Source organism: Pelobates fuscus, chromosome 2 (genome assembly GCF_036172605.1).
Source record: "Pelobates fuscus isolate aPelFus1 chromosome 2, aPelFus1.pri, whole genome shotgun sequence".
Classification (NCBI taxonomy): domain Eukaryota; kingdom Metazoa; phylum Chordata; class Amphibia; order Anura; family Pelobatidae; genus Pelobates; species Pelobates fuscus.
In genome coordinates this window covers 74,272,145-74,297,075 of record NC_086318.1, presented here as the reverse complement: position 1 = coordinate 74,297,075, position 24,931 = coordinate 74,272,145, and the positions used below count along the sequence as shown (strand labels likewise).

Here is a 24,931-nt window from a genome sequence, read left to right as displayed (position 1 = left end):
AGACAATCTTAGTCCTGCGAAGTAATCATTGGAGTTTCTCTAAAACTCTGCCAAATGGGATATCTGGCCCTGCAGAGAAAGGAATCTGAGGGAATTTCACACATAGCTTTGAGTGAATGAAAACACAGTAAGGACAAACTAGTTTAGCAAGTGATCGTTGCTTATTTACTTATTAAGGCCTTTAAAAACTTTATAAAAATAGATCCAGTAAGTTGACACAGAATCACGCTACTCTGAATGTTATTGCAAACTTCTAAAGGGAAGTCAGCAAAGAGTTATTTTAGCTACAAACAGTGTGTATTACACAAATATTTAAAACAGTCAAATACTTAGATTCTGGTTATTTGTAAGGAACTTAAAGCACTCATGGCTATGCAGCTAAAATGAAACCATAATAAAAAAAAAGAATGTCTGCGTGTGGACATAATTAAGTACACATTACGTGTCTGCTTTATAGGTCTTTGCAACTTACAACTGCACCCTGTGACAATCTTTGTTGTGTATTGTCTCCTTTCTACTGTCAGAATAGAGTTATAAAGACCTGACCTGATCAAATTAGCATTACAGTCAGGAAAAGGCTCCCCACTATAAGCATCTATTCTAAATACACAAACATGAGTTACCAGAGACTGAGACTGGAATAATTGCGGATGCCGTGGTGATACAACAGAACCTAAATACAGATGTAATGATTTTTTGCTCTAGGGCCATTGTTAGAAAGTACTTTTTTAGAGGTACTTTCTATTTATACTGTTGGCCAGCAACATAAAGAATTCTTGGCAACAACAAATCAAAGACAAGACCATAATTTTAACAATGAACAGGTACTCACATACTGGTGGAGAGTATGAGGAAAATGGTCCATCTTTGGTCACAAATGGCATAAATAATAAAACACTATTGCTCCAGTTAACATGTCAATGTATTAATGTATAACAATATAAATATGGTAATTCTTCTTCTGCGGTATCTCCATTGGAGCACAAATAGTTAAATATGATTAAATACCCGATGATGTAAGGAATAAATCAGAACAATGTATATTATCAAGCTACACATTGCTTCACATTGTCAGAATTTATTTTAAAATGAGTTTTGCCCTGTTTAAAATACAAAATTATCATACAACCCAGTGTTAAAGACATGCACAAAAGCGTTATGCTCAATCCTTAAGACATATACATGTACCTTGGATCAGACAGTGATTGAAAACTGACAGTCCCTATGGTCTTCCTGCTTCTGTGCAGGGTGTAAAGCAGGGAAGATCATAAGGGCTAACATAATACCCAAGATGCAGGAACACTGATCAGCCACAACATTAAAACCACCTGTCTAATATCATGTAGGTCCCCCTGCTGCCAAAACAGCTCTGATTCTTCGAGGCATAGACTCCACAAGACCTCTGAATGTGTCCTTTGGTATTTGGCACCAAGTTGCTAGGTGGGGCTGTTTTGATTTAGCATCCTACAGATGCTAAATTGAATTGAGATCTGGGGAATTTGGGGCCAAGGGAACGCCTTGAACTCTTTATCATGTTACTCAAGCCATTCCGGAACAATTTAAGCAGTGTGGCAGGGTGCATTATCCTGCTTAAAGATGCCACTGTCACCAGGGGACACTCTTGCCATGAAGGGAAGCATGTGGTCTGCAACAATCTCTATGAAGTTGGTACATGTTAAAGTAACATCCACACGAATGTCAGGGCCCGAGTTTTCCAAGCTGAACAATTTCCGGTGCATTACACGGCCTGTATCAGCCTTCCTTCTACCCATAGTGCATCCTGCTGACAATTCTTCCCCAGGAAAATGCCGTACACACACACCCAGCCATCCCCCTGGATTCATCAAACCAGGCAATCTTCTTCAATTGCTCCATGGTCCATTTCTGCTGCTCACGTCCCCATTGAAAGCACCTTCGCTGGTAGACAGGGGTCATCTTGGGCACGGTGATCAGTCTGTGGTTATACAGCCCAATACGCAGCAAACTGTGATGCACTTTATGTTCGGACACCTTTCTATCACGGCCATCATTACGTTTTTCAGAAATTTGATCTATAGTAGCTCTTCTGTGTGATCAGACAAGAAAGGCTAGCCTTCGCTCCCCACGTGCATCAATGAGCCTTGGGCACCAATGACCCTGATGCTGGTTCACCAGTTCTCCTTCCTTACAGCACCTTTTGTAGGTACTAACCATTGCGATCTTGGAACACACTACGAAACTCAACCTTTTGGAGATGCTCTGACCCAATTATCTAACCATCATTCTTTGGCCATTGTCAAAGTCACTCAGATCTCTTCGCTTGCCCGTGTTTCCCGCTTCAAACACATGAAATTCAAGACCTGACTGTTCCCTTGCTGCCTAATATATTCCTCCCCTTACCAACAGTATAATCAATGCCTTTCCCTTCACCTGTCAGTGGTTTTAATGTTGTGGCTGATCAGTGTGTATGGCTGAAGGATATATATATATATATATATATATATATATATTTATTTTATTTTTTTAAATTTATTTATTTGTTTTTTTCTTCAATAATTAAGTAAAGGATTATTATTTTAAAAAGTAGGTTTGAGGTGACAGTTGTCCCTTAAAGTGAGTTTCCGAGTAAGGTCAAAGTAGCTGAATTTTTCAGTTCGATATTTATGCTTTAAATTTGAAGTTCACTTTAAATTCCTGGCAGTGCTTCATTTAGTAGATAACCCTGAGTTGTCATAGCTAAAATCATATAAACAAGTGCAAACCCCTCAAAGGCCACTAGATGGTGGTATATACAAAATGTAAATTAACTCACAGTTTTGATATTTAATATAACATAATGGAGAGATAAGTTTGGGTAGCCTTCAACATTATATTCTGAGCAACATGGGAGCCAGATACACTGGGATTCCCTGTCTCCGGTCTTAAAGACACAGTACATTGCATGCAATTTTATCACATGGTGTTAAATTTAATAATAACAATCATCGATATATTCACAATCAGTCAGAGCAATTAGCTGATAAATCCCTAAATCCTATACTGTTTGCCATGGCAACTGCTGATCACCATAAACTACCTGGTATGCAGATATTCACCAAACTAGGGATAGTGGGTAATTGGCCAGGTAACTGCAAAGTTTGCCTTAAAATAACTAGACAACCTGTTATTTGCTCAGATTGGCTTCGCTTGGCCTAAACTGATGCTATACCCTTTTTAATTATCGACTTGGTTTAGTGAGTAACATAACTAATGTCAGGGCACATATGCAGCTGTCAGTATTTCTTGTTATAACACCATCAGGGTGACAGACAAAACGGGGGTGTTGCAAGATTCCCAAAACCCCTGGGTCTAGACCCAAAAGGAAAATCTAGTGACCCCTTCACTAATAGAGAAGTGGGGATATCCCTGCCTTTTCTGATTTTATGTCCCCTCCTCTCTGTCATGCAGGTAACAAGTGTGCTGTTGATGTTCTAAGGAATCTCAATCAAGGCATGTCAGCCAGAAGCACATACTGCCCTACGCGATATACAATGTATTCCCACCACACTACCTACCTAATAATAAATAGAGGGATGAGCATCAAAATTTTGTTTACAACACTCCTCTGCACAGTCACCTGCGCACACCCCATATTTCCCCCCTCCCATGCCCCCTTCCTCCCCCCCTCCATCTCACTCCCTTCCTCTAAAGTACTGGGGAACTGGAAGCACTATACTTCTCAAAGCTGCTCTGATGTAAAATGCCTTCTACAGTAACTGGGGCTAAATAGAGCTCCTGTTGAGTCCCCTAGACTCACTCACCCCCAGCAAAATGTATCCCCTTTTCTACTGCCAATACTTGTAACTCCTGTGATGACCTCTAGTAGTGACCATTGGAACCAATAACATTGAAATCAGCACTTTTTAAAAAAACATTATATATGTGAAAGCAGTGTCACATACTTTTAAGACATATAACATGACCGCGTGCTGCAGAATATTAGCACATGCGAATATTAGCACAGATTTGTTATTTCTAAACAATGGAAGTCTGATACTGTATTTTCAGCAATGTCCTTTCTATTCTATACGTTTATTTCAAACTGTGCGAATTACAATTTTGTGTCTTCATTTTGACAGGTGTTTGCTGTTGGGACACTTGAAGCTTTGATAAAAGATCTTCTTCGCGACACTTCGTCAGATTTGGAAAAAACGCGCGTTATTTGGATATGGCTCTGTTACCATATAGGTATCTGTATAGTTAAACGATAAAGTCATATTGTCTTCTTTTTTGGGGGATGTTTAGTCTACATGAGTCATATATTTCAATTCATCAATTACGTGAATTTTAAAATGTGTACAATGAGGTTTACTATTTCCAACAACATAATATTTTTACTGTGTATTATTATCATGAACATCTACACATGCAACTTCTTGCTGTTACAGAAATGTACCACAAGATGGCAGAATGTGAATTAGAACTAATTTAGTGGTGCACAAAAATCTGTCCACAAATGTTTTTCAGTGTTTCATCAGGTAGTGCCAAAATGATTCTTTTTAAAAACCTTGTGATGAAAACAATTCCTAGTGCACAGAAATATTGATAGCTGGTAGACCTATATAGGTGCCATTGCTGATACTGTTTAACTGCAATAATGTTTTTTTTTTTTCCTTAAACTCTCTTCATATGCAACGTTTTTGTAAGTTAATATAAATTCTGTTTCAATTATTAGAATATGATACAGCAGCATTCAGAAATAAGGCCCTGCATTCGTCTGACGCAGAGCAGATATTTCGTACCAAGAAGGGTGTGTCTGCTGGCTACTCTTCTCTCTTTCAACATATGTGCAGGTAAAATCAAGGAGGACAAAAATCATATAGATATGTATTATATATTATGCTGTGTATATACTGATCTGCCACAACATTAAAACCACTGACAGGTGAAGTGAATAACATTATAATATTGTTACAATGGCACCTGTCAAGTGGTGGGATATATTAGGCAGCAAGTGAACAGTCAAATCTTGCATTTCATGCGTTGGAAGCGTTGGAGATCTGAGTAACTTTGACAAGGGTGCAATCATGATGGTTAGACAACTGGGCCATCTCCAAAACAACAAGTCCTGTGGAATGTTCCCGGTATGCAGTGGTGGGTACCTATCAAAAGTGGTACAAAGGAGGACAGCTGGTGAACCCGTATCAGGGTCATGGGTGCCAAAGTCTCATTGATGCACTTGGGGAACGAAGGCTTGCCCATCTGGTCCGATCACACAGAAGATCTACTGTAGATCACATTTCTGAAAAACGTAAGGGTGGTCATGATAGAAATTTCATATGATCGCAATATGTTAGAAAAACTGCCCAATTGATTTATCTACAAGAATTCCCGTACATTTTTTTATGATACATCTTCTTTGGATACATATTTTCTAACAGATTGTGATTATTTGGGATGCTGATCCAAACAAATTAAATTGCAGCCAATGTATCTAAGCTTTAAAAAAAATGCTTACTCTCTCTTTCTAGCATTGCTGGTGTGCAGTGTAAATCGGTGAGTGGTTATGCAAAGGGTACAGGATATAAGGGGGGACAGAAGATATCTGGAGAAATCGAACACACCTGGAACATGCTCTATTTGGAAGGAGGATGGCACTTAGTGGACACCACATGGGGAGCTGGTCATACTGACGAGCACATGAGCAAGTTTACCTTTCAGTAAGTAATCGATTAACATAGATAACAGAGATCTGCATATGGAACATCATTACACAGCATGTGAAATTTGGCATAGCAAGGGTGGATTTGAGGAATACAATCATGGGCTTATCTTTGACTCTTGATCTCCCAGAGTTTCACTGACATAACAGAGATTCTATTCTAATAGAGAATATGACAAATGACAGTGTTTTCTATCAGATGAGCAGTACATGTGACAAACACAATGTCAATGTTATATACAGGAACATTGTGAAAATATCTGTTTATATTAAATTGCTGTTTTTTGGAGAGCAGACTCTTAAACAGAAATAGATTGACATCAAAGTCATAATAAAATGTGGATTGCAATATCAGCTGACTAGGCCAATAAATATAGAGCTCTGTCCAATCAGCCCATAATTATATCGACTTTTTGATAGTTACAATATATCTAAAGTGTTGCAACATATAATTGTTAACACAGGTCTAATGTTAAGTCAAATGTTCATTATTAATTAATAATTCATTATTAATTTATGATTATAATTATTTATTGTAACGCACATACTGCAATTATCTGTAGTGAAGATATAAAAATATGCATTGTCTCTTGCTCTTGGGAGAGAACTATTTGATTTGAGTTCTGCAGTTTGTATCTCTGTCATATGACAGTACAGGAAGTGTACAAAAGTAGGAAGGCTTTGGATGAGGGTTGTCAGAAAGATTTCAGCTTCTACCTATCACAGAAGTTAAGTACAGAGAGTGGACACAATGAGGATAATACCCATTATGTTGCAGACTGCAGTTACTTTCTGGACAAGCCCAATATCATTGATATAAAAGACTCTTATATGACATGCTTCACTTTACAATTATCTTTTTTTAAACCAGCAAGCAAGCACTTTTAAACAAACCAAAATAAAGCAAGCAAAACATTGGGAAGTATGTAACAAACATTTATGAACTTACCATAAATGTTGTGAGATTGCATTGTTCGGCACACCTCTCAGGTAGTGGAGTTTCTTCAGCCTCACCTTCCCCCCTTCTTACCCACCCATCTCAGTTTAGCCTAGTCCATGAAAGACAGGGCATCATTGTACAGAGAAACCCCATGGAAATCCCTATGGATGTGGTAGGTTGAAGAGATCTTCCAACTGTACATTTATAAATCTGCCAGGCATAACACCTTTCCAGAAATCCTGTGGATAGAACTCGGATTGACTAAATCAGTGTTCACCCTGTAGTTGGTGTGGAAAGCATAAGAAAGAAGAAGCAGGTAAATATGATTTATTTTTTAAAATACATATTTACTTGCTTTTTTCAGCATCAAGTGTAACGCAACTTATTTATTCAAAGCTAAAGCTTTTAAAAAAGACAATTGTCTGAAGGTGATCCATGTCCCTTTAAAATGGGACTGCATTACCGTAAGCAAAACCATGTAAATTTTGCAATTATGTGGGTCATATTGTATAATTATATTAATCATGCTAAAACAATTAGGCTACTGAAACATTGGCCCATTTGGCCCATTCGATAGGCATAAGCAACAATTTAAAATCAGTGAAATTGCAATGTTTTTTTATTGAAACCTGTCAGAAACTTGGCAGATGACTCTGTTAAAAGGACACTCAAAGCACCACAACAACTTTAGCTTATTGAAGTGAACTTGGAGAAAAAAAGGCAGAGAATTGAGACTGCAGAGCCATGACCTGTACACCAAATTCCTTTCATTAAGAGTTAATACTTCCCAACATTGTTGGTAAAGAGGGACGCTTTAACTTTAGGGGTGTGAGTGGAGGTGGGATCAAGGGCGGGGCTGTTGTTAGAAATATTAGATGACTTACTAATAACAAGTAATTTAGAACATGAACAATGTAACTAATTTACACAGACTAATTGCTGAACACATGTATTGCAGTTTAACCCCTTAAGGACCAAACTTCTGGAATAAAAGGGAATCATGACGTGTCACACACGTCATGTGTCCTTAAGGGGTTAAAGGCACATTGCTGTGAGAATTATTGATGTGGAGCTCTGTTATACACTCAGACAACCCAAAAGTCCTGAGCTCCTAGTAAAGATGGACATTAGGATGGGAAAGAGATAGATTTGAGTCCAAAATAGGGACTGTCCTTCCTAAATAGGGACACTTGGGAAGTTGGGAGACATGAAAGTTGTTTTGGTGCTTATCATGTACATTTAATTCAAATCCTACTGTTCTCCGTTGATTTACAGCAAGTTTTGTAGGATTCAACTTGTAAAAAGTGTGTCAGAGCATGCTTTAGTATATATTCACAACATTTAGTAATTGAGCGCAATTATTTTATGATTGCCAAACTCACATGTTAAATGAGGGGGGAAAAAAGTTGAATAGAACTCTTAAAATATTATACACCCATTTGTCTTCTTATTATTGTCATCTTGCCATGTCATGATAGAAGTTTAAATATAATACAATTGGTACTCACCCTCTCCCATCCCCATCCCCATCACTATCACCACTTTGTTCGCTTTCCCTGCTCAGTTATGACGTGTGAATAAGCAGATGTCTTTATTTTTTTCTTGCAGGTATAATGAGTTTTATTTCTTGACGCACCCAGCACTCTTTATTGAAAGCCATTTCCCAGAGAAGGAAGATTTGCAATTATTGGAGCTGCCTCTGTCTTTAACACAATTTGAGCAAAGTGTGCACCGCCGAAGTCATTTCTATAATTTAGGATTTAAATCTTCACAGCCTGACACAGCAGTTATTGAAACAGGTAGATTGACTTTAAAATTGTTTCAGCAGTTTGTGTTTTTCCATGTGCAGCTCTGTTTGTGATGCTGGTATCTCAAATGAAACCTGACAGCTCTGTATGTTCGATGATTTATATCATGTCTGACACATGTCACGTATCATGGATCTGAATTGATGCATTTCCATGGATTCATTAGACTTTCACTTAAATTCCCTGTCAAATTCTAATTGACTAAAGAGCAACTGTCACTTCTGCGCGAAAGGCACATTTCTAACTGTGAACCAAAAGTCAGCCCTTAAGTTTATTTTATGTAGATTTAAATCAAATGAAAGACCATTAAGGCAGCAGCTTGGCATATCATGTAAATTCCAAGTGTCCCATGATCCTATGGACATGACTTGTGACTATGCAAGTATTTACAGGGAACTATGGATAAGGGATGCCGCAGAGCATCTCATAAATGATATTTCCAGATTGAAGGTGTTTCTTACATTTAATTTGGCTGCCCAGTAATTCATACATATTACATTAATATTTATAAATATATTATTTTGCATTTATTAGAAATTATTTTACCATGGAATGTATTATAAAAAATACTTCCGATACCCTCCAAGAGGCCAGGACATTACTGAAATGGATACATGGAGGGGGGAGTTCAACAATTTGCAATCATTTAGGTAAGGTGTTCTCACCAAGGCTGCAAAAACATTAAAATCCTCATATGGCTGTCTGGTTAAGTCATGCTAAAACAACAAAGTCACTGGTCCTCTTATGTTATTGGAGCGTGGCTAAGCGATTAATACCATAATGTCATTTTCAGGCTAGGACTGACCATTGGGTAAGACAATGTCAAATGTTGTTGGGTTCCAACTGTGGCCACTGTGCCTAAAGGGATATCACCTACACCTGCTGAAGATGCCCATAGAAGGCTGAAATAATCTTCAGGGGTTGCTGTATCTCTCGTGCTGAGGGAACTTGCCAGCATTTCGGATCTGGACTGCCCTTGTGGGCGAGATTAGTCTAATATGTAAATGGCATAGGTTCTTTTTGTAATGGCACAAGTAAGCAAAAATAATTTTCAGACCTGAGCACGGACTAACAGTAGGGCAAGCAACTGAGTTTTTCTAAGCTTTTGCTAAATCTCAGAGTTCTCAGAGTTTTTGTTGGAAGACAAAGATGTGAAAGAGTTATACAGGACTATGATGCTTCCTTCATGGAACTCTACTGATTCAGCTCCCACACCGCACAGCCAACAAAAAGGGGAGAAGGTGACTGCGGAAAACAATTTACAGTATGTTTGTTCACTGAACTTGTAATAATCTTGTTAACACCTGCTAGGCCTAATTTTTTCTGAATCGGATTGAAATATCAAACTAATAATCAAACTATTTTAATTTGTGGCATAAATATTTCTGTACTATTTCATGAAAATATTGCATCAAAATTTTCCTAGACATTTTTGGTTCGCTTTCTCGCAGATAATGGCAACTTGACGGGTTTGTAACGGTGTTATATTTTATAGATTCATATACTTAAGCAATTTTTAGCACTTATCTGATAAATACGATTTAAAAATGTAATTTCTGTTTCTTGCACTTCAACCTCGCATATAGTGACTAAAGCATGAGTTATCAGTTATTAAATGTGAAATCAAAGAAAAATTCATTTCAAATTTTAGGTCATAAAAGTACAAACTGGAAAAATTCTCAGCTAGGTTTTCAAATTCGACAATTAAGATCTGAAGCCTGAAACACATATTGAAATAACTTCATAAGTATACCAGTTTATCCCTTTAACTGGCTAATGGGGATTCATCAAAGATTATTGATAAAGGACTTATTGTCAATCTCGTTGCTACTTTTAACCGTCCAGACACTGCTTGTTGAAGTGCCTGTCACTACTGATAGCAAGTGTGTTTACCGACTGCAAAATTTAACCAGTAACGTCATGACACTCCACTGCCTAAATACAATTTTGTTTTTAAAATCACTATTGAGTAGATATACTGTTGCGGACCACAGGTAACCCGACTGGTTACTTCCGCTAATTCCTTCACTCATCCACTCTGGAACCATTAAAATAAGGAGACATCCATGCCCCCAGTAACCAGACAAAACATAGTTCTGTGAGTCAATTGATTTATTTTTGACCACACACAGCTTTTTATGCACAGACCCCTACATGGGGTCTCCAATACAATGCCACAGGGGTTTCAATACCAAGTTCCTCTGTGCCTGAGAGATAACTGCATGAGAAAAACCTATAATTCAATTATCTCTCAGGAGCAGAAAATCTATACAATATATACAGTACCCCAAAAGTGTCTCCATCATAACCAAGAACCCCGCAAATGTTATATCCCCGGATAGCCCCAATCTGAGTGTATAACATATCCAAAGATCACTCAGATCGGTTTGGTGAAATGGGAAAAAATTCTGACCGGCCGGACACGTTCGTCGTTGTTGGTCGGGAAGTAGAACGGGTAGTGGTCTAATCTTTACTGTGGTTCATGCGAGTGCCTAGCCGAAAAGAGTTCCAGGCACTTGAAGATCAAGTGCAGCTGCCCTCATTCGGGAAACAAAATATCCGCCATTCTTTTGTCTACCACGTGCATTCGGTTTACAAAATGGCCACCCAGGGGAAGCATTTATTAATTACTTCCCTTGCGGTTTCCCACTTAAGTTGCTGGTGTGAACATTCTAATGGGGTACAGGGGTGGTCCTCGTTCAGGAGACGAATGGAGGGAGTTCGTATATAACAACTCCCGAATGGAAAAGGGAAAACCACACGAAAGGGGGCAAAACATACAAAATTGGAGGTAGGTTCCACCACATATACCCCCAATGAAAACATCTCTGCATTTAATTAGCATTTTTGTCATTGGAGATATATCTAAAAACAGCTTTTAAAAGCTGCATATCTCCTGTCAGCAGTCTTTGCAAATCCCCACCTCCTTTCCCAGGCCAGACTTTCAGTGGCTGTCCAATCACAGTCTTCCTAATGCAGCTCAAAGATAAGTCTTTGCAATTGCCTGCTTCTTGAGTTTAGCTTCACTGAGCTAACCAAACCAGTATGTAACAGGACCAGTTCTCTGAATGACAGCCAGGGGGTGTAACAAGGTTAATTTATAAAAGTGTAAACTTGTATTGAATTCTGCATTTTTTGTAAAACAGAAAAATAGGACACATTCCTTGCACGAAGCTGAAGTGCTTTAGATGTGTGGAGTGTCATTTAAAGCCAGTCACTAAGTAGTGTTTAACAGCTTACACTGTTCTCTATGGCAGAAGGCATTGCTGGGGTTGCTTTGGGTGAGCTGAAACCTTGGATGTGAGACTCTGTACCCCCAAATCTCTACAGGTAGCGGACAGGGCGGTAGGATATTAGTGTTACTATTAGTATTAGGTATTAGTGTTTACTCAAAACAAGAGACTGAAGAAAGATCACAAAAAGAAAGATCACAAAGCACTCCAAAAGGCCTTTAACCCCTTAAGGACACATGACATGTGTGACATGTCATGATTCCCTTTTATTCCAGAAGTTTGGTCCTTAAGGGGTTAAGGGGGGCCATTGACTGCCAGGAGGGGTGCTGGAATACAGAACTTTGCTCTATTAATTAGTAAGCATGGATTTAATTGAATATCACAAATCTTCAAAACGTAACACCAGATTCTTGCCTGATGCACACAACTTGACAACAGCTGTCTCCCTATACATCCTACAGGAAAACATACATGAGCTATTTGTCATGACATGAAATCGCTAAAGCACATAACAGAGCACATTAAACAATATCAAACTGCAATAGAAAGGCCAGGCACATGATATAAAAAGACAAAATGATTCTCTAAGTAAAGTTCACGTGTCATTTAAATGAACAATTCCAATAGCAGAAATAAATCTCAGAGGTTCCATAGATATACAACTGGCATAGCAGAAAGTCACAGTTTAATACATTCTATACACTATCACTATCTACTGCTACAGCCATCACACGACGATGTACATATGCACAAGGTGAGCTTTTTTGTGGTTGCTATGGTGCTTCTGTGCTTCACCAGTGAGTTTCTAATCTGTGACTGGTCGGAATCTTAGTTAGCAGATGTTATTGGCAGCCAGCTGGTAAAAATTAGCAAGAAGATTGGAATCCTGTGAATTAGGGACTGTTGCTAATAGCAACAGCTTACAACAGCTATTTACTAACAAGACTGAAAACAAGCAATACATACCCAGAAGACTTGTGAGAACTGAATTTAAAGGACCCACTGGAAACATTGAATCCTAATGAATTATTTCCAAAGTTGTTAGGCACAATACTCACCTTGTGAATTGTAAACCACATATCTTCAAAGTATGTCCTATTAATGTTCTGTCAGCCAATGTGTAGAGCCCGTATAACAATGAATGTGATTACTATACTGGTGAAAACATTCATATTTTATTGCGTTGTTAGACTTGTGAAAACTGTAACACACCTTAAAGGGGAACTGTCTATTCTTTAAATTTGTATTAACGATTTAGGAAATTAAAGTACAATCCAGTTCAGTCCAGGCACAGACAGTTAACAAATTTGAGCTAGGTTCTCTAAGCCAAGTAAGAGTTTACTCTGCTTGCTGATTATAACCAATTGAATTAATTTAGTATTCAATGAGCAGAGTAAGCCATTAGTTTGACAATAATATCCAGCCAATTATTTAATTGTTCCTCTTCACTCTCTGCTGTCTCTATGCTGGCTGCCAGGTGCAAACTAGAACACTTATTACAAAGACTGACAAGGAACTGAGATGGAGGCAGCAAGTTGTAGGACAAAGAAGGTTGTTCTACATTAAAATTGTATTCCCGACTCCTGGAAAATTCCTATTTGTTAAATATAAGGGATGAGTAAACATACTATTACCAATCCTGAGAGGTGGCAGTTCCTCTTTAAATATGCTGTTCAATGTTACTGCTGAAATGAATTAAAGGAAAACGTCCATATGTATCAAAGCAAAACTTAAAGGGACACTCCAGGCACCCAGACCACTTCTGCTCATTGGAGTGGTCTGGGTGCCAACTCCCACTACCCTTAACCCTGCAACTGTAATTATTGCAGTTTTTCATAAACTGCAATATTTACATTGCAGGGTTAACTCCACCTCTAGTGGCTGTCTATTAGACAGCCACTAGAGGTCACTTCCTTGTTTCTAGCACAGGTTTCCTGTGCTAGAGCGTCGCTGGACGTCCTCACGCTGTGTGAGGACCTCCAGCGTCGCTCAAAACCCCATAGTAAAGCATTGAAATGATTTTTCAAGGCTTTCCTATGGGGAGACGTAATGCGCATGCGCGGATTTTCCGCGCATGCGCATTAGGTCTCCTCGGCCGGTGAGCGAGATTAGTCTCGCCCACCGGCCGACGTAAGCACTAGGAGGAGCGTCGCGGAGGCGGAGACAGCGGCGAGGGACATCGCCGCTGTCCCAGGTAAGAGACTGAAGGGGTTTTCACCCCTTCAGTAACCGGGGATTGGTGGGTGGGAGGGAGAGGGACCCTCCAGTGCCAGAAAAACGGATCGTTTTTCTGGCACTGGAGTTTCCCTTTAATTCTGAAAGAAATGAGGGTTATATTTGTTGGTTGCTCTACATTTAACCCCTTAATGCAGAATTTTGCTGTGACGCAGTGCTATATTTAACCCACATTCTGCTAAACCCATCAATGTACTGCCTTGGTTCCAATGTTCCGTTACATTAAGACAAAATTAAATTTAAAAAATAAATTAAAAAAAACTTAGTTGTCCTGACACCCTAGAAAAGAAAATGTTACTTGCGCTTTCTCCTTAATCCCTATGTATATTTAGACAAATGGAGGTCATTTAGTTGCTCCAATGGCCATTGGAGGGAATGCCCGCCTGCCAACGTCAAGGCAGACCCCCCTAAGCGGGTCCTAACACTGACCCTTCAGCCTGCTTCCTTGAGCTTCTGGCAAAGATATCTCTAAGGAGACAGAAAGGGGTATTTTTTATTTACACCCCTATACTTATTAACCCTTAATAGGGAACACATGGGATGGGTAGCAGCATTGTAACCAGGCTGTGTGATGCAAAGTAAATACAAATACAAAAAGAGAAGTCCTGCGCTTAAGCAGCAAGGACTACAACACACATCAGCCCCAATATATAGTAAAAACCAAAGAAAAGAAAATGTTACTTGCGCTTTCTCCTTAATCCCTATGTATATTTAGACAAATGGAGGTCATTTAGTTGCTCCAATGGCCATTGGAGGGAATGCCCGCCTGCCAACGTCAAGGCAGACCCCCCTAAGCGGGTCCTAACACTGACCCTTCAGCCTGCTTCCTTGAGCTTCTGGCAAAGATATCTCTAATGAGACAGAAAGGGGTATTTTTTATTTACACCCCTATACTTATTAACCCTTAATAGGGAACACATGGGATGGGTAGCAGCATTGTAACCAGGCTGTGTGATGCAAAGTAAATACAAATACAAAAAGAGAAGTCCTGCGCTTAAGCAGCAAGGACTACAACACACATCAGCCCCAATATATAGTAAAAACCAAAGAAAAGAAAATGTTACTTGCGCTTTCTCCTTAATCCCTATGTATATTTAGACAAATGGAGGTCATTTAGTTGCTCCAATGGCCATTGGAGGGAATGCCCGCCTGCCAACGTCAAGGCAGACCCCCCTAAGCGGGTCCTAACACTGACCCTTCAGCCTGCTTCCTTGAGCTTCTGGCAAAGATATCTCTAATGAGACAGAAAGGGGTATTTTTTATTTACACCCCTATACTTATTAACCCTTAATAGGGAACACATGGGATGGGTAGCAGCATTGTAACCAGGCTGTGTGATACAAAGTAAATACAAATACAAAAAGAGAAGTCCTGCGCTTAAGCGTCCTGACACCCTGTCCACTATTCTAGAGATTGATTTAATCAGCTGGTGCTCAGCTGATGGTCGGCTGCTTTGGATTGTCCCTTTGATCTATACAGGGACACACACATCTTCTCACTTATCTATAAAAAGGTTTCTTTATACTGTTTGTTCTGGCTGATATAAAAATCAGGAGAGTAGAAAGCCCAACTTCTATAATTAACTTCTTCAATTCAAGCTAAAACCCATCATGTGATCATTTAAACATAGACACATGGAAAATCTAAAAATACAGAAAATAAGTATGACTAAGAAAAAAAAAAAGCCTTTCTTAGCATTTCTGGAAAAGTAAGACGTTTTCTGCCACTGTCCCTGCTAAACCCATAATACGAGGTACATCTTTCTGCTTGCTGACACTGTCATGGATCTAAATCATTAACTGTACATCAAAAGACACCAACAATAAAAAAAAAAAAAAATGCAAAAAGGTAGGATAAAGATCCCAAAGGGTTGAGGCAGCTACCTGGCTTAGGGATTGTGAATGAAGCCAAGCTTGGCAAAGAATATTCATGGCACCCAGATTCTTGTCTAACCCCTGGGCTCTAGCTGGTTGCCTTTGGTTCATCTTTATATATATTTTACTATTACACAGTTCCAGAAATATTAACCAGCAGGGCTTTTTGGGGTTATTTGAGAAAATGAATTAATATTTGGGTCTTCAGCTACTTTGGAAGTGGTATCAGCTGGAGTTGTGGTAAAAGCTTGTCCTTGCTAGCGAACTTATATCACGTTGCACAGAGGACTTTATTTTACATATAAGACATTTTTTTAGATATAAGACGTTTTGTAGTTTTATCTGATTCTCCAGCCGCCTACAGAATACGTGAATGTTTTTTCTTAAAAAACCTGAAAAGATTAGTTAGTTACATGTAAATCAGCATTGATGATAAATGGTCGCCAGAAAATTCTTCCGAGCTTTTCACAACAAATATCTCCTTTAGCAGGCTTCCTTGATATCTATAGAGACACCTGTGTTAGTGGAGCTGATGGAAGCTGACTGCTGTGCATAACAACTTGTGCAGCAGGTTCATCCATGTATTTTCTTTAGTGAAACTTTTACTTAGAACTGAACTACATATCCCACAAATGTATAATCCCTTGATCGGTTTATTCAATGCTCAGCCTGTGTCCAGAACGTCGGTAACACAAAAAAAATAAATCTACTTTTTGTTTTCTTTAAGATTATTTTATTTGACTATTTATTTTTTGGCATATATTGAAAGCATTATTTATATATTACATTAAAACCGGTGTCGACTACATTCTGGTGCAAAGAACATGCAAAAGATATGTAAAAATACATGCAGCCCTCACTCCCAAAAATTGGTTATGTAGGCTCATATAGGTGTATCATCAAATTGAATAAATTGCAGTTGAAATTTATAACTCATCACTTAGAAATAATGGTAATTTTGTCCAAGAAGGAATAAAAGCTTGTTAGCTCTAATGTCGACTATAAACTCTCATTCAAAAATCTATTTATCTGAAAAATATTTCATTAATGTACCTTATTTAAAATGATCTAGATAATAATGGTTTGTCCTGCTTTCTTCCCAGAGAACGGATTAGTCTCTATCACCATAGAGAGCAAGAACCGTATGCAATTTCTCTTTCATCTAAATGAAACAGAAGAACCAGGTTTGATGAAGTTTAATGGAAACAATGCAACATTTGACGTTTATCCCCAGAAGATTGGACAACATACCTTGCACATTTTTTCCAAGGCATTAGACTCAAAAGAAGCATACCACTTAATTTTGGATTACAGTGTGTATTGTAACTATGTGCCTGCCTCAATGAAGATTCCAAAGTGTCTTAGTAACCCAGCTGGACCGAGTTGGGTATCAGAGAATGCAGGACTCCTTCAGCCCTCTCATCCAGAACCCATTATATACACAGATGATGGATGTTGCACGGTCAGATTTTCTCTAAACGGGATATTTAAGCTCATTACCTGTTTAAAATCTGATGAAATTAAAAACCTACCAAATCATATCATACAAAAAGTGCAAGACCACAAACTTGAACTTAGCATTCGACTCCCAAAGTCTGGGTTTTATGTGCTACAGATATTTGTTGAGCCTGTTGGTTTCATCTGTAACTACCTCCTAATATGCTCTAGTCTAAATGTGAATTGGTCACCATTCCCTGCTTTTCTTCAAAATCCTGTAGGTCCAAATCCAGAAACAGAAAAGGCTGGACTCCATAATCCCTCACATACAGACCCAATTATTCACACAGAGGATGGATCCTGCACAGTTAGCTTCGAACTAAACAGGATGCAGACACTCACATTCAGCCTGAAATCAGATAATGCACATACTGTACTGAATCGTGTAATCCAGAAAACCCAGAAGGACAAAGTTGAGTTCAATGTTCATCTCCCACATTCTGGATCTTATGTTCTCCGGATATTTAATGATTCCACTGGTTACATCTGCAATTATCTTTTGACTTGTTCCAATCCTAAAGTAAAGTGGCCTCCTTACCCTGCTCTTCTTCATAACCCAGTTGGTCCATCCCCAGAATCAGAGAATTTTGGACTCCTTCAACCCTCACACCCAGATCCAGTGATTAATATAGAGGATGGATGTTGTACGGTTAGCTTTATATTAAACAAGATGCTAACACTTATTGCAAGCTTAAAATGTGAAGAAATACCAACCTTATCCAATCATATATTACAAACCATACAAAAGGATAGAGTTGAGTTTTTAATACGCCTACCACGGGCTGGTTCTTATGTACTCCAAATTTTTGAAGGCTCCAGCAGATATATCATGAATTATCTCTTGACATGCACTAAAACCAGTGTGAGCTGCCCTTCATATCCATCAATGCTTCAGAACCCAGTAGGTCCTAACCCAGAAACAGAGAAAGTCGGGCTGCTTCAGCCTTCACATCCAGATCCAATAATTAACACCCAGGATGGTTGCTGCACTGTGACCTTTGCCGTGAAGAGGGAATTCATTTTCTTTTCTACTTTACATTGTGATGACCCACAATTGGCATCAGAAATGAAGTACCGATATACCTTCCATGCCAGAAAAGAGGATAAAGTAGAATTTAAAGTTCGCCTTCCGCAGTCAGGAACTTACGTTCTACGCATAAACATTAAAACTAAAAACAGTAACGCATACACATCTCATTGTAACTATCTTATCATCTGCTCAAATCCCAGTGTTCATTGGCCAGTTTTTCCTTTGGTATATGATGATTGGGCCCAGCACTATCAGTTGGTGGAACCATTAGATGGAGTTCTACCAAAGAATAGTACTGTGTCCTTCAAACTCCAGGTTCCAGATGTGACTGGGCTCTCCGTGAAGGGGAAAAGTTACTGCCCTTTGACTCTCAGTGAACAAGGTTACTGGGAAGGGTCATGTAGCACAGAGGACTGCAAGGAACTCTTTGTCACTGCCAGTTGTAAACAAGAGCCGGACACCTGGGTGTATCTCTTACAATATCAGATACAGTGATAAATAACAAAATGGATACACAAATTATGTCCGGAGAAGGACCATAAAAAATGACACCACTTTGACAGTTTACATTAATTTTTTGGCTAAATATTCTAATTTATATTCGTATTAATGTGTACATATATATTTTTTTTCAAATGTTTGAAATTTTATGAGGTGCTAGTCATCCTTGTTTTTAAAGAGATTTTGTCATGCAGAATGACATCATAGTTCTGCTATGCAGAACATGACAGAGTCTTAATACGTCTTGAGAGTCTTCATATTTTTGTAATATAGAAATAATTTCACAATATCATGTGTATAGTCTACCAGCAAATGGGAAATAGTTACCCCATCCTTAAAGGAACATGTATTCCTAGCACTATAGTGTCCTGCTATCTGTGTGTCCCATCCACTGTGTGGAGTTTTGAAAGGTGAAATTCACTTATCTTATAGCCCTCCAACACGTCATCTTGGTTTGTAGTCACATAAAATTTCCATGATTTTATCTATCTTTCCTGGAAGTCTTTGTAGTCTGTCCTGCAATGCTACACTATACATTACATAGTAATTTATGTTGACAAAAGGCATTCTATCCAAACAACGGTGACAACCAAACTTTAAATCATTACCAACTGTGCGCCGAAAAAGAATGGAGGTTCCTATTTTACTTCAAAACAGAGATATCTCCTTAAAAATAAATAAACTAAATAAATATATTTATTGAAGACATGTTTTATAGACAACATACAAAATACAGAATCCAGCGCACCCGCTTATTCACTAAACAATGATTTCAAATCTTAGAGATTGTAATAGTTTTATTTAAAAACACCTCACCTAGGCAAAAAATAGTTACATTATATGATCATATATTGCATAAGCCTGCCACAACGTCAGTGTACCCCATTCTTGGCAGGGATGTTTTATAGACAGCTACATCATTTGATAACAGAATTTTTATAATTTTATAAATGTATTTTTTATTGGGAAGAACCCTATCCTCTCCGGATGGTAAAATTATTTTTGCTAAAATTTCAAGATACAATTATTTGCAAATATAATAGTGATTATGATACTTCTGCAATGTTAAACAATATATACTGTTTAGAATTAATGGGACATGGTGTTGGCAAGGACCCAAGGCCGCTGCATGGATTTTTGGCTACACAGGCAAAGACTCATTTTACCTCCCTCCAAAATAATTGTTTGTCTCTGTGTCTCTTGAACTTCTGTGTCCCTTATTTCTCCACAGTTTGCCCTTCTTACCCATCCTTTTGCACCTTTTGTGTATCTTTCCCACTTTTTGTGTTTTTTTTTCTCCCTTTGAGGATTGTATCGCCCGTTTGTCATTCTTATTCCAGCATTCTATTCCTGTCCTGGATCGAGGATAAAGAAGATCTTCTACAATGGTCCAGAGAGTGACAGACGGTAAGGGGGAACTCTGTGTATCCCCATGCCACCTGTCACCTATTAATTGTACCATCCCAGGCTGTTGTACACCATAGGGGACGCCTGTGTGGATTTATGGTGGTGCCAGTGCTCCAAAGAATTCACCAATAACAACGGCAACAGAACCCTTGTGATTTCAAATTTAATGTGAAAACTATACTAGTCTCTGTCAGAATCAGAGTGTTACACACCTCAAGTATTATTAATGAAGTGTGTGATATTATAGATAGTCAGTGTTTAACTTTCTTTGTTTTATACAATAACACAAAGTATTGTACATACTTTATACGCATCAATGCTACCTTGTAGGGTTACATCATGTTTTACATGATTTAAATTTTATATGCATTTTTAACCTGTGCAATGTCAATGTATTTATCATATGTATGTTAATGTTCCCTTATTGTGGCATATTATATTATTTTTTTTAAATAAACACGTGGAATTGATATGAAAATTCAGTTTATATCAATGTGGTTTGAAAAAGAAACTACAAGCAGAAGCTCAAAAAACCAACTCAATAAATGTCCAAATTGCAAATGAAGAACATCTAACAGTTCTGCAAAATAAACAGCCCATTAAAACAGATCTCAAATTGTAAGTGGAAACAATGATATTGCTTATTAATACAAAAATACAAATATAGCTTGAAAGAACAAAATAATCATATCTTGATTGTATCCTGTTGGTAGACACTATATATGTTGGATTGTTTAACAAATGTTATGAAGTTACATCCCAACATCCACCAACTTAAAGTGACACTGTAGGCACCCCGCTATACATGAGAACCTCCAGCGTCGCCAGAATCCCCATAGGAAAGCATAATATAATGATTTCCTATAGGAAGATCCTAATGCGAGCGCGGCCAATGCCGCACATACGCATTAGGTATCCCGCGCCGGCAGCCGGCGACAGGGGAGGAGCGTGGGAATAGCTGAGCCAGTGCCGAGGGACATCAGTGCTGGACCCGGGACTTATTAACCCCTTCAGCACCGCGGGAGTGGGCCTTGACTGAAGGAGAAGCTACAATGCCAAGAAAACTAGTTTGTTTTCCTGGCAATATAGTTTCCCTTTAATGATAGTGCTAGGGGGGCTCCTGGTTAAGGAGGACTATGGGCTAAAGTGCTTTTTCATTAAAAGCTCCAGTTGTAGTGCCAATAATTTTTCCAGTAACTTTAGATGAACAGAGAGCCTATGAGTGTTAGAAACCCAGAAATCTGGAATAGATAGAAACTGACTGGATACATTTAAATAAATACACCAGATGTATTAATGTAATCACTTTCTATTCAACCCCTATCTGAGTGTCATATATTCACAATCTTTGCATCCTCTAAACTCATACAATATAGAAATTCATCCCTGCGGCAAATCGATTGAAACCTTAACCCAGTACATAAAGTCCCACGGGTGAACAGTTAGCAAAGTTATAATTGTTGCCAATAGTGCTGTTTAATGCTCGCCCCAAGCATGGTTTGAATGTATTGAAACAGATCTCAATTGTTTAAAAACCCATTTATAGAAAGATATGGAACAACAATATAGACTCATTAGATGTGCTTACAAAATAGATGTCACATCCATCACTCAAAAACAGCCTTCCTATACCTGACAAAATATATTCTAAGCTTTGAATCAAGTTCAGAGACACAAAACACTAATTTCAGAGGCAAAAATTGGAAAACTATGACCCAAACTAATTGGAGAAGGGGGTTAACTAAGCAAGTAGTCTTCTTTTCATCCACCCCATGTGAGGGTAGGATGAAGGGTAATGAACCTGCACAGGTTCATACTATCCACCGAGTAAATAAATACAGGTTGCAGCAGAACCGATTAAGCAGTTTTGAGGGGTCAATGCTCGGGCTGTGGTGGGAGGAGGCAGGTGCATCTGGTCTCATTGTGCTCCGTCCGTCACCCCATTTCAGTAGCCAATATGGTTTGGACCAGAGTACATCGAGGCTTTGCCGTGCGGGCGTATTTAGAAAACAACCTATCTGTGATCGCGATGCAAAGAGCTTTTCGGCGACAGTTCAACATTCAGCACAATGCCGTTCCTAATGCGAACACAATTCGGTCATGGGTTAGGCGGTTGGAGGAAACTGGTACCACACTTAGAAGAGGTACACATGGCCAACGCAGGTCCATAAGAATACCGGAAAATGTGCAGCTGGTGCTCTTTTTGAGGAGGAAGGCGTGACTGTGACCGTGAATTCTGAATGTTATGTCTCAATATTGGGAAATTTTCTGCAGCCCAGAATGGAAGAGATTATTGAAGAAGAGGAATTGGGGGAGTTCTTGTTCCAACGGAATGGGGCTACAGTCTACACAGCCCGAAATTCACTCAATGTTTTGAAAGAAATGTTTCCCGGACATCTGGTCTCTCTGAGGGGTGATGTGGGGTGGCCGGCACGGTCACCAGATTTGAGCATTTGTGATTTTTTTCTTTGGGGATATCTGAAGAAAAAAGTGTTCAAACATCGCCCTCACACCCTACCAGAGCTAAGGGAGCGGATTATTGAAGAAGTTAACACCATACCCTGTGATATGTTTGAATGAGATGTACAAAACTTCAGAGATCGTCTCCAACAGTGTGTTGCTGCTAACGGCCGCCTTCTCGAGGACATTATTTTCAAAACTTAATGAATATAAAATGGTATTTCCAGCTGAATTCAAAAATAAAAACGTTTTTTCTCTATATACCTCAGTTATTTTTTATAACCCCTCAAAACTGTTTAATCGGTTCTGTTGCACAGCTTAACATATCTAAGGAATGTTCGTTTTACTCATTAACAAAATCAAAGAAAGTGAGTTCTGCGTCACTAGATTGAGTGTTTACCCCGCGGTGCTACCAAACCTTTACTGAAGGACAAGGTTATATTGCAAATGTCCCACTTCAGATCAATTTAAATAAATGTCACAAGAATGATATTCAGGTGTGCAGTTTTATAAATTTCCACTAGAGGGAGCACCTTATCTAGATTAGACAGTCATTAGCAAACACATCTGCTTCTGTTCATTATACTGCTTCACGCAAACAGCCACAGGGTGTGGGATCCCTATCAATTTGCTTCCAAACAGAGGTTGCTGTTTAGCTGGCAGGCAGCAGACATTCAAGGCTGTAAGGTTAGAATCTAGGACCCAGCATAACCGCAGCTATGAATCATTCATTTCATAATTCCTAATCACGTCGTCTGGAATAGAGCTCATAAATACAGCATAGCTTGAAGGAGAACAATAAGGATCAAATTAATTGTTCTTCATCTTGAATCAAACAATGCTGAGAGAGAATGTGTTTAATTTTACATCCAGAGATAACACAGCGTTGAGGAATTTCTGCCAGCGCTGTATCTAAACAACCAAAAAGGAACCATAAATGAACCACACTACCTTTCAGGAAAAGGCAGTAGAGATGTCAATGGTGAGATCTCCCTGTAAATCACTGATAGAATTTACACCTCGTCACACAAGTCTATACTGGGAGTACACTGCAAATGGGTGGTTTTTCAATTTAACGTATCACAATGTAGTGCAGGCTGTCAAGCCTTGTAGGGTCATTATTTCCATGAGAACCCATAGTTGCTGGAGTTATTAAGCCAGTCAACATGCTTGGGAGTGGCTTTCACTTGACCTCCCCTGGTTAATCATGGAGTGTAAACCACCACACATTTTATGATATTTTTTGTAATGTTATTCTAAAAAAAGGTTGATTTTTTTTCTCTTATTGAATTACACAAGTCTCACAGACTCCAGCGTCTATTATATTAGCATCTTTTATTTCACTTTTTTTTTTTAATTCTTTCTTTTTGTGTGCTTCGTATTACATAACATAAAGTCCTGCAGCGCCACAACAGCGAGTACAGGCACACAATGTCAAACAATGTTGTGGTAAGGATGAACAGCACAATGTTTGAGATAATAACAGTGGTAATACAAGTTGCTAGTGTATGTGTTCAGATTATTACACGCTGTGATCCAAGAGGTATGGCACATACTGCTCTATAGATTAGGTACGTCTGAGGGTTCACAGCCAGGCTATAATCATCCTGGGTTAACATTGAGCAGAGTATAACAATTAATTAACTTTGTAGATTGAATTAAATGTTTTGATACAGGAGTTTATCTCCTATCTAGTTCTTCTTCAATGTGTTTTTGCCATACAAGTGATTTCAAGTTTAACTGACCTGTCTATGTGTATGGGATATAGAGAGAAAAAAGCAAGACAAGTCTGAGCATAGTGAAATGGTATGCTGGCTAACTGACTTTGAAACTAGTTAGGAGTGTGCTTTAGAGTAAAGTAATATAGGCGCTTCTGAGACTGAGTAATATTCTGAGTAAATATAGGACAATGTTCTCACAGTTTGTGAAGTCATATACCCAGGTGTTTTTTAGCAAAATCTGGTGTAGCATTTTAGTGGTCGGTACTAGAGCCCTTCTCCCACTCCGACCTCTGCGTTCAACCGACACCGGCTCTGGAGGCTTGCCAGGTGCTTCTGGCTGAAGGGTCAGGCTGGATCCCGCTGCAGCACCTGTTGAGAGTACTCTTCTGCTCTTGGCCCCTACCGGCTTCTGGGATCCGTGTAGCAGGATAGCAGTCATGTGTAGCGGCACATTGGAAGCGAGGCAGGATCGCCCTCCAGTCCCAAGCCGGTAGTGAGTCCTTCTTCGGTATAGGTAGGGGCAGTGTCGTTGGTTCCTGTGGCTA

The 24,931-nt window shown here is 38.9% G+C and overlaps 1 protein-coding gene across 2 annotated transcripts in view; it reads left to right on the top strand.

Annotated features, from left to right (window-relative positions):
- The window catches only part of LOC134585489 (kyphoscoliosis peptidase-like), a 71,907-nt gene extending 52,202 nt beyond the window's left edge, over positions 1-19,705 (top strand). For both annotated transcript variants that reach the window (XM_063440911.1, XM_063440910.1), the window contains exons 7-11: positions 4,098-4,206; positions 4,694-4,811; positions 5,490-5,678; positions 8,229-8,419; positions 16,874-19,705. In XM_063440911.1, coding sequence (XP_063296981.1) covers positions 4,098-4,206; positions 4,694-4,811; positions 5,490-5,678; positions 8,229-8,419; positions 16,874-18,792 — 2,526 coding nt within the window. In that variant the 3' untranslated portion in view covers positions 18,793-19,705. The remainder of the gene's footprint in view (positions 1-4,097; positions 4,207-4,693; positions 4,812-5,489; positions 5,679-8,228; positions 8,420-16,873) is intronic.
- Positions 19,706-24,931: the final 5,226 nt, after the last annotated feature.